The 10,000-nt window shown below is 46.2% G+C and overlaps 1 protein-coding gene across 1 annotated transcript in view; it reads right to left on the reverse strand.

The window, feature by feature from the left end:
• The window catches only part of clybl (citrate lyase beta like), a gene marked incomplete at its 5' end in the record, with an annotated part of 59,969 nt that overhangs the window by 14,523 nt on the left and 35,446 nt on the right, over positions 1-10,000 (reverse strand). The window contains one exon of the mRNA XM_080536849.1: positions 3,585-3,773. Within this exon, the coding sequence (XP_080392975.1) occupies positions 3,585-3,773 (189 nt within the window). The remainder of the gene's footprint in view (positions 1-3,584; positions 3,774-10,000) is intronic.

Genomic DNA, 10,000 nt, shown 5'->3' on the forward strand with positions numbered 1-10,000 from the left:
ACCGTGTAGACCTTTCGAGAGCCGTCATGGCCGCCCATTCTCAGCACAGAGGCGGACATTGTGCTGCTCCGTGTAGACGCCACACCAGATAATCTAGATAATAGACACCCAGAGATTACCTCTACTCCAACACACAACACAAACCCTCACCAGGCCAGCAGGATGAGTGGCCTATTTGGGTGCCGCGTTGAGTGATAACCACTTATGGGGCTGTTTACCCTGCCTGTACAGCTCGGATGGTCAAGTGTGTCTTTGATTACATGTTTATGTGCTTCGGTGTGTTCCACGGAAGCATTCAGTCGAGTCTGGCCATGATACACGCTACCAGGGGCCTGATGGCTTTGTGTATGAAGAGGTACTTGCGCGTATCTATTGTCCGCCCCCCCCCCCCCCCCCCCCCCCCCCCACCCCCGTTCAAAGATACAGCCATTCTGACAGTCAATGGCACTCAATCTGAGGGCCCTTCTCGACGGTATTCACCAAATGACTGAAATCACCTCTTCTCTCTCCACTTAAGAGACCGCACTAAAAAACAAGCCTTGCCGTTCCAAAGCCGACCATTTGAGAGGCCGATCATGAGAGAGGAGAAGGAGGGAGAGAGAGAGAGAGAGAAGGAGAGAAAGGCGGCTAGTGGGACTAAGTTTCAATTAATTTTCTTCAAAAGGGGGCCAGATTAAATGTTTCCGGCCTGCTGAAGTGTTCATTTCACAGAGGGGAAGCAGAGAAGAGGGGATGAGGGGAGGGGACAGGGAGGAGAAGGAGGAGAGGAGGAGGAGAAGGGGCCGGGTGTGATTCTTTCAGTCCCAGTGCACACCCAATAGTGTGGCGGCAGAGAATGCACACAGCTCTGAATTTGTGTGAGAATTGTCCTCGGACAAAGGAGGGAGTTACGCCTGTTACAGCCCAATAAGACCTGTCACTCACACCAGGGCTGAGGGAGAGGAGAAAGGCAGAGCTAAAGATTTCCACACAAAGGGAAACAAGTAAGTCCATCTTTTAGTAACAAATCAGTCTGGAGGCTCCTGTGATAATATCAATAAAAAAGGGAGGAAAATAAACAAGAAAGGGATTTACAGCCCTGTAAATCAGGCTGGGGAGAGTTAGACACATGCTCAGACAAACACACACACAGCCCCCCCCTCCCCCCCCACACACACACACAGACAGACACACAGACACTAGTAAACATACAGCTACACCTCCACAAGCAGGAAAATACACCCCTTATATAACTAAAGTGATACGATAACAACATCATCAATGACAACAACAACAACAACAACAACAACAACAACAACAACAACAACACCACATAGAGCTTATTGAGCGTGTCTGGGTGACAGCGTGCATCGCCCCTTCAGAGTGTGGAGCAGCAACCCACTGGTGCTCTGTGTCCCCTGGTCCCTTTCAAATCATCGACCACTCAGGTTTGTATGTGTGTGTGTGTGTGTGTGTGTGTGTGTGTGTGTCTGTTTATGTGTGTGTGTTAGGGTCAGGACAACACAACTCTCTCACTGTTCTCAAAATATCAGATCCTACTGTTAAGGGGGCTACACATACGCACGCACATACACACGCACGCACGCACGCACGCACGCACGCACGCAAGAGTTATACCCACTGCTATACCTGCAAACTGTATGCGTAGAAGAGGTTTCTACCACTACAAAGATGCTTGGTACACAGATCTATGCCGGAACTGAAAACATAACATTCGAAATGTTCAGGATTTTTCATGCTCCTAAAATAAGGCATCCACTGTGTCCCACTCCTACGGTATATACAATTCGTACATAAACGCCTAGAAGGTGTCAACCTATTTTCAAACCAAAAGTATTCGATTCAGCAAGTTCGTTCGGACCCATGGGATCACCTGGTCCATTTAGTTTTTTTTTTTTTTTTTTAAAACAAACCCCCCCCAAAAGAAAGAAAGACACCTTTTAAAGTGAAGAAAAGCAGTGAATGGAGAGAAGGCTGACTGGGGGGAAGAGAGTCTGTGAACACCTGTCGGCAATTATATAGGGAAGAAAGAGAGGGCAGCAGGAAATAGACGTGTTCTAATTAAAACCACTAGTTAAAAACTTCCTGCTTCTGGCCCGGAGACCCTGTGTGTGTGTGTGTGTGTGTGTGTGTGTGTGTGTGTGTGTGTGTGATATAGAGAGAGAAAACGAGAGAGGGCCACAGACCCGGCCCTCGACTTCCTTTCATTCTCTCCTTCCCTCCCACTGCCTTTCTCTCTCTTCACTGCCTCCCTTTCTCCTCTACCTCCCTCTCTCTCTACCTTCCCATCTCATATCCATCCTTCCCTCTACCCTTCCCTTAATCCATTTCCTCCATCATCCCTTATTATCCCCCCCCCCCCCCCCCCACCCATCTCTTTCTCTATTCCTGCTTGGTGGTGTGTATATGTGTGTGTGTGTGCGTGCGTGTGTAAGAGGGGCCCATGGACAGAGTGACAGACAGCTGCAGGCCTCCTGGTTAGTGACGCATATGGAGGTGATCAAGAAAACAACTGCTTTAATGATGTCACTGTCTCCTGACCCGCCGGAACTGACATCCACACAGTGCCCCTTTATAGAGAGCCACAGACAGAGCCACAGACAGGGCCACAGACAGAGCCTCAGACAGAGCCACAGACAGAGCCACAGACAGAGCCACAGACACAGACACAGACACAGACACACACACACACACACACACACACACACACACACACGCACAGCTTTGTTTGTTTATCAGAAAAACACTGTTGAGGTCAATGACCTTGAATTGACAAATCGCAAATCGGTTTCTTCCGAAACCGGAGAAATATTTCAGCTTGTCAAGTTCATACAATAAAAGTGACTCTGCTTGGGTAAGAAGCCGTTATCTAGCCTGTTATCTAGGCTAACATGCATATTTGGTCTCATAGCGGTCTTACAATTGGCTCCAGTGGCTTAGCTAATACTGCTCTGTAAACTCTGCCATCCTGTAGCTGACCACATGGCACTTTTTAAGTGGTCTCTCATTTCAGCGTTCCACAGTGGGTAGAAGTCCCAATTGTGCTTGCTTTGAGACCTATCGAACTTCTGAGGCTGATCTCGAGAAATGTCATCCGTTTCTTGAGCTGGTGCCAAGAAAAGCACTGTGCCTCTCCCTAGGCCCTGCCTCAGGGATTGATTCTCCCGCTTCTACTAAGAAATGGAAAAGTTTGTTATTATTGCTTTGAGGAATCCCGCGGTTTCCTCTTACCTCACGAGTTTGTCTATGAGGACTACTGTGTTCTTAAAAATACGCACGGAAAAAAGGGTCCGAAATGGTGGATATATTTAGTGTCTCTCACTTTTCACATTTTTCGGCCAGGCGTACAGTTCCGTAACAGTTCCCGTGGGCAGCTGGTGAGTGTGTCTTTTGTATTGCAGGGACAGCACATCAAGCAGAGCTTACACTGGCAAAACACATGGAGAGCTGCTTCTACGGACAGATCCTTTGCTTTTAAGCACTTTAGAGTGTAGGCACGCAGACACACACACGCATGCATACACACACACACACACACACACACACACACACACACACACACTCACACACGCACACACACTCACCCACTGTACTTCTTCTGTGTCGTCCACTTTGGGCAGCATCAGGGCAGGGGGGAGCACCTCAGACTGCAGGATGACCTCCAGGTCAGCCTCAGCCAGGCCGCTGGACACTGAGTTGACCCTCACACACTTCTCTGTCCTCCCCAGGTCCAGCTCTGCCAGCATCTTAGGAATGGTCTCCCTCGCCTCGCTCTGCAAGCCAATACCACATACCAGACATAACCATGGCGTATAGGTATTCATTGTGTATAGGTATGCGGTGGAAACATTCAAGTTATTCAAGTAACGTTTCAATCAAATTCACACACAAGCCTGTAAATGGGTTGTTTTGAAATAAGTTGTAAGACCTAACCCTAATCAGTTTGTGTGACATTGGGGTAAATCATGCATTGATGTCAGCAGGGGATTTGCAAGAACATTTGAGTTATGCATATATATATATATATATATATATATATATATATATATACACACAGTGGGGGAAATAAGTATTGAACACATCAGCATTTTGTCCAGTAAATGTATTTCCAATGAGCCTATTCAAGTGCAGGAACTACCTGAAGGAAATGGTAACCCCCCAAACCCCTGCCCGCTCACTCCGCTCCTCCACCTCGGCTGGCCGACTGGCCCCACCTCCTCTACACAGCAGTCGGGCTGCCCGATCACGTCTCTTCACAACACTGGCTCCCCGCTGGTGGAATGAGCTCCCCACGGCTGTCAGAACGGCAGAGTCACTACCCATCTTCCGTCGTAGACTGAAGACCCATCTCTTCAGGTTACATCTTAACTGCTCCTCCTGAGACATCTTCTGACCCTCACCACTACGTCTCCTAAAGACACCCGCTTTCCCCTCTACTGTGTCCCTAAGAACTTCTATTGCCCCCCTTGTACTGTTCCTCAGTTTCTCCAGTAAAAAAAAAAAAAAAAAAAGTTTTAGTAGAAGGCGATAATAGGGAGAAGGTTTCCTTCTATCAGTGGCCCCGGGCCCGAGCTAGATTACTCTTCCTGCAACGAATGGTGGATTGCTGATACACATGCTTAGTATTCAAATGTATTGATTGTAAGTCGCTTTGGAATAAGGCGTCTGCTAAATGCCAAAAATGTAAATGTAAATGTAAGTGAAGACTAGTGAAGACACCCGACTTTGGTATTAACTCAAACAATCCAGACAAAAAAATCTAAACATTAGAGTCCATAATATGTACATATAATGTATATAGTATATAATATATGTAATATACATATTATGTAAATAAAGTTATGTGTAATAAAGTGGAATGAAACAGGAAAAAGTGTATTGAACACACTAACAAAAAGCAGTACACCACTGCAAGGAAAGGCAAGGAACCAGCTGAAAACCATAACTAATTAGGAGGCAACTCTACCTCCAATCTGTGCTAATTAATGTCAGCTTGGTTAGAATATAGTGATGGGCTATAAACGTTTTTTTTTGTTACCAAGGTGCCACACAACAAACATCCAATGATGGGTAAAAGCAAAGAGCTGTCTCAAGACCTTCGCAACCAGATTTTTGCAAAACATGAAAATGGAATTGGCTACAGACGTATTTCACAACTTCTGAATCTTCCAGTAAGCACCATTGGGGGCATTATCCGTAAGTGGAAGCAACATCACTCCACCATCAACCGGCCAAGCACAGGAGCTCCTCGCAAGATTTCTGATCAGGGAGTCAGAAGGATACTTAGAAGAGTAGCCAAAGAGCCAAGGACCACTAGGAAAGAGCTCCAGAAAGACTTGGAGGCAGCAGGTACAACTGTGACAGAAAGGACAGTAGGCAATGCACTCCACCGCCATGGCCTCTGTGCAAGCCTGCAAGACTCCACTACTGAAAAATACATGTTGAAGGTCATTTTAGGTTTGCCAAACAACATTTAGACAAGCCAGTGGGACACACTTGGGAGAAGCATGTACTCTGGTCAGATGAGACCAAAGTTTTACTTTTTGGCTGTCACACAACACACCATGTTTGGAGGAGAAATGGCACTGCACCTTACCCGACTAACACTATACCAACAGTGAAGTTTGGAGGTGGAAGTATCCTGGTGTGGGGCTGTTTCTTCTCTCGTGGTACTGGCAGACTTCATATAATTGAAGGAATAATGAATGGAGCCATGACAGAGAGATTCTTGAGATGAACCTGCTGCCATCCACCAGGATGCTGAGGACGAGACATGGGTGGACCTTCCAGCAGGACAACGATCCAAAGCATACAGCAAAGGAAACTCGCAATTGGTTTCAGAGAAAGAAAATCTACTTGTTGGAATGGCCCAGTCAATCACCTGACTTAAACCCAATTGAACATTTGTGGAAGCATCTGAAGATCCAGATTCACAAGAGGGCCCCCCTGCAATCTTCAAGATTGAAAGACAATCGATGTAGAGGAATGGGCCAAAATCACACCTGAATACTGCGGGCGATTAGTTATTTCATACAGAAAGCACCCTGAAGCTGTCATTACAATCAAAGGTTTCTCCACTAAGAATTGAATTAATTTCAGTTAGCGTGTTCAATACTTTTTTTCCTGTTTCATTCCACTTTATTACACATAGCCTAACTTTATTTACATATGGACTTAAATGTTTAGATTTTTTTCTGGATTGTTAGAGTTAATACCAAAGTCTGGTGCAAATTTCACTTGAATAGGCTCATTGGAAATATATTTCCTGGACAAAATGTTCAATACTTATTTCCCCCACTGTATATATTATTATTAGTTCCTAAACTAGGCACGGTGTCAGGTTTGGAACACAAAGCGACATCTTAACTAGTATAATGATTCTCAAAATGCAAACAAAATGCTGCATTTTCAACACTGACTACAGATGCTCGGATATCAGTCAGTCATTTCTTCCTCATTTCACAGTATTAAAGCCTTAGATCCAGCCTGAACTGTATAAGAATAATGCAATAGCAAAAAAATGAATGATAAAAAAATGATTTTGAGTATTCAATTGAAGGGTACCATGCACAACAGTGATACAAATGACACTCAGATCTTAAAGAAGACATGTTGAACATTACATGTAAAAACAAGTTAATACAACAAATCAACCGAAATCTCGATCTGGAATCATGGAGTGTATCCAGGGAGAGAAATGCCCACAAGTCATTTTCCTTCGGTCCCTCACAATAATAGTTTGCCTTTTACACAACACACAGTATGATTCAATATTACACAACCAACACAACACAACACAAGCCTGTTGTCCCTTCACAAATACAGCCATTGTAGGGAGGGCAGGAAGAGAAGGAGGAGAGGGGGAAAGAAATCAAAGGGAAATCTGCAGTCCCAACGCCTATCAGTGACACAGTAGCACACGCCGCTAGATTCAAACCAGATGCTGCTGGGACGGAGGGACGGAGGGATGGAGGGATGGAGGGGAAAATAACCGCTCTGGAAGAGAAGTGGCTTTCTGAGAGAAATGTGTTATGAGTTAAGCAGCATGAGGAAATGGTAGCTTAGGAGTTGTCAGGTCAGATCAGAGGGGCCAGTGCGTTAGTGTGGGTTTGTGTGTGTGTATGTGTGTGTGTGTGTGTGTTTGAGAGAGAGACAGAGAGAGAGAGAAAGAGAGAGAGAGAGAGAGACATACACACATAGAGAGAAAGAAGAAAGAAAGAAAGAAAGAAAGAAAGAAAGAAAGAAAGAAAGGCGGGGAGATAAAGACAGACGATGAAATGAGATAAGATGGCCATCATCGGCCAACCTTCTGGGCCTGTCTCTCGTTGAGTGATGACCCTGTCCAGTTCATGGATGAAGGGTCACGGATGAGAAGATTTAAACCTGAATAAGCAGCATATACACACGCCATCCTCCCATATGCACACACAGGGGGCAATCGGCCACCTACAGAGCCCCCCAACATTTGTGAAGCCAGCCAGGGAACTTTGCAGTGGGACAGAGGGCAGGCCAGCGGGTCCCTGGTAGTCATGGTTCTTTCAAAGACTAGTCTAGAACTTAACCCTAACCCTAGAACTCACCCGGACTTTGCTTAAAGCTGGCTACAAACATGATATAGTAATTCCTGCGGTCGGATAGCCAAAGAGGAGTTCCATCTCAAGATGCGTGGCCACATACACGACTTCATCGTAGAACATCGGCCGTGAGTGGAATGCGCGTTGGGCACAGTCAAATATCAAACAAATATTTTTATATTGTTCAGGAAGTCGCCGACCATCGCAGAGCGCGTAAAAAAAATTCTTTTGGATAACTTTTCACACAACCCGGATTTTGTTCCCGATTTGTCCCGAACCTCCTCGGAAATTGGATGATGGCGTCCCGACCGAGGAATTCAGGGCGAGTGTATACGCAGCCTTTAGACTACCGCTGACCTGTGTTCTCAAGCAGCTGGAATGCAGTACTGTATATCATAGATTATGACTATACGTTCTTATATCAATATGACAAGGTATCAAAACGTGGTATCAAAGTACCTATCAAAGTTAGCAGTGATTTAACAGGGGTCATCCTGGCTCCATTTTCTTTGCGGGCGTCTTTGTTTCTGTCTCAGTTCTGCTGCGGCGGACGAGACTAGGGGGATTGTTTCACCATTAGGAGTGCGTTGTGATCTCTGATGTCTTCGCTTTGAAACAGTCTTCTGTCTGAAGACACACACACGCACGCATACACACACATACACACACACACACACACGCACACACAAGCACACACACACACACACACACACACACACACACACACACACACACACACACACACACACACACACACACACACACACACACACACACACACACACACACGCTCGTCCTACGACAGACCCATAACCGTACCGCGGTAACTTAAAACGGATGGAGCGATTTACGCAGCCATAACTCACGATTCATAAACCTGCTACATGGTGGATAAAATTCGTCCCCCGTCTCCTCTCATGTCACTCCTCGGTTCACAGCGGCTGGAGAAATAGAGACATGTGAACTGTCGGCTGCTGGGCGCGCCCAGAGTCACATTTACTCCTGACCAAACAAAATGAACGGCCTTCCGTTAATCATCAGAAAGCATTGTTTATAACATTCCCTGATAAAATAGATATGGAAGGGGGTGGGGGGGGGGGGTGGTGTGTCTCCAGTGCCCAACTTCAATGCTGATATACTGCCAGCTTGTGTGTATAAAACCCCTTTCATGTAACACGAGACCCAGGCAGACATTGTCAGTCTTCTCTCCTCTGCTACTTTGAAACGGTACTTCTGAAAACGGCAACCCTAGGATGGCAGGCAGCCGGAGACGGCTAACCCACTGCACACACTCTCTCTCCCTCCTTCATCCATCTCTCTCTCTCTCTCTGTCTCTCTCTCTCTCTCTTTCTGTAAATTGACAGAGAGAACATTCTGGCAGACACCTGGGTTCCTGCGGGCCCTGCTACTCCGAGCTTGAATAAAGCACTTTGAAAAGGAGACATTTTACATTAATGGACGGCTGGCCAACAAGTTGCTTCAAAGCTCCTTCCCCAATCACCTAGCGTCCCACGGAGCGTACGCCTGAACGCCAGCATTCACTGCTCTTTGATTCCCTCCATCATCCTCATCATTAGAAGCTGACACACAGGCAGGCTAGCGCGGACACCAAACACACACGCACGCACACACACACACACACACACACACAGCTTTTCAAGTACAGAAAGCCTGACCTTCCAGTGGAGAGGGCAGTTCTTTAACACACACACAGAGCCTTGGAGTCCGGTGTCCTACAGAGTGGTGTGTATACGTTTCACAGCACGGCTACCGCCTCTCGACGTCAGATCATACTAGACGTCCGCACCGGTGTGTATACGTTCCGCAGCGAGCTTCCTCCTCTCACACCGTCGACATACAGCTCGACACTCTTCACCTACCGACCCTTGCATCTTTGTGTTTCACTCTATAGATTTTTATTTCATTTCGTTGCCAAATTCAACCTGAAGTGGATCTCAATGCAGCGGCGGTTAGAGACTAGGGAGGGCGCTTGAGTTGGGAAGAAAAGACAAAAGGAAAGGGAAAATAATATGCTAGAGTCGGAGTTCACGAAACTGTATATAAGAAATAAACAAAAACAAATAGGTCATGAACCTGTGGATAGAAAAACAAGCAGCACGGCTGACAGGCAGCACAATGGAGAGAACTCAACGAACGAGGACTCTCTCTCTATAAACGACAACTCATACTTCACAATAACGTGGATATGTTAACCCTGTCATGCATACGTGAAATCATCCTGCTGAACACCTTCAAAACGGTGTGTATTGATAGCCCAGGCATGTAGTGAAGAGTGGAGGGTTGCTGAGTGTGTGTCTGTGTGTGTGTGTGTGTGTGTGTGTGTGTGTGTGTGTGTGTGTGTGGATAGAGCCCATGAGTCATACTGTATGTGGTCGCTTTTTTCCTGTTTCCCCTCTTCCGAGCAA

Source organism: Nansenia antarctica, assembly GCF_963989245.1.
Source record: "Nansenia antarctica genome assembly, chromosome: 7".
Taxonomy (NCBI): domain Eukaryota; kingdom Metazoa; phylum Chordata; class Actinopteri; order Argentiniformes; family Microstomatidae; genus Nansenia; species Nansenia antarctica.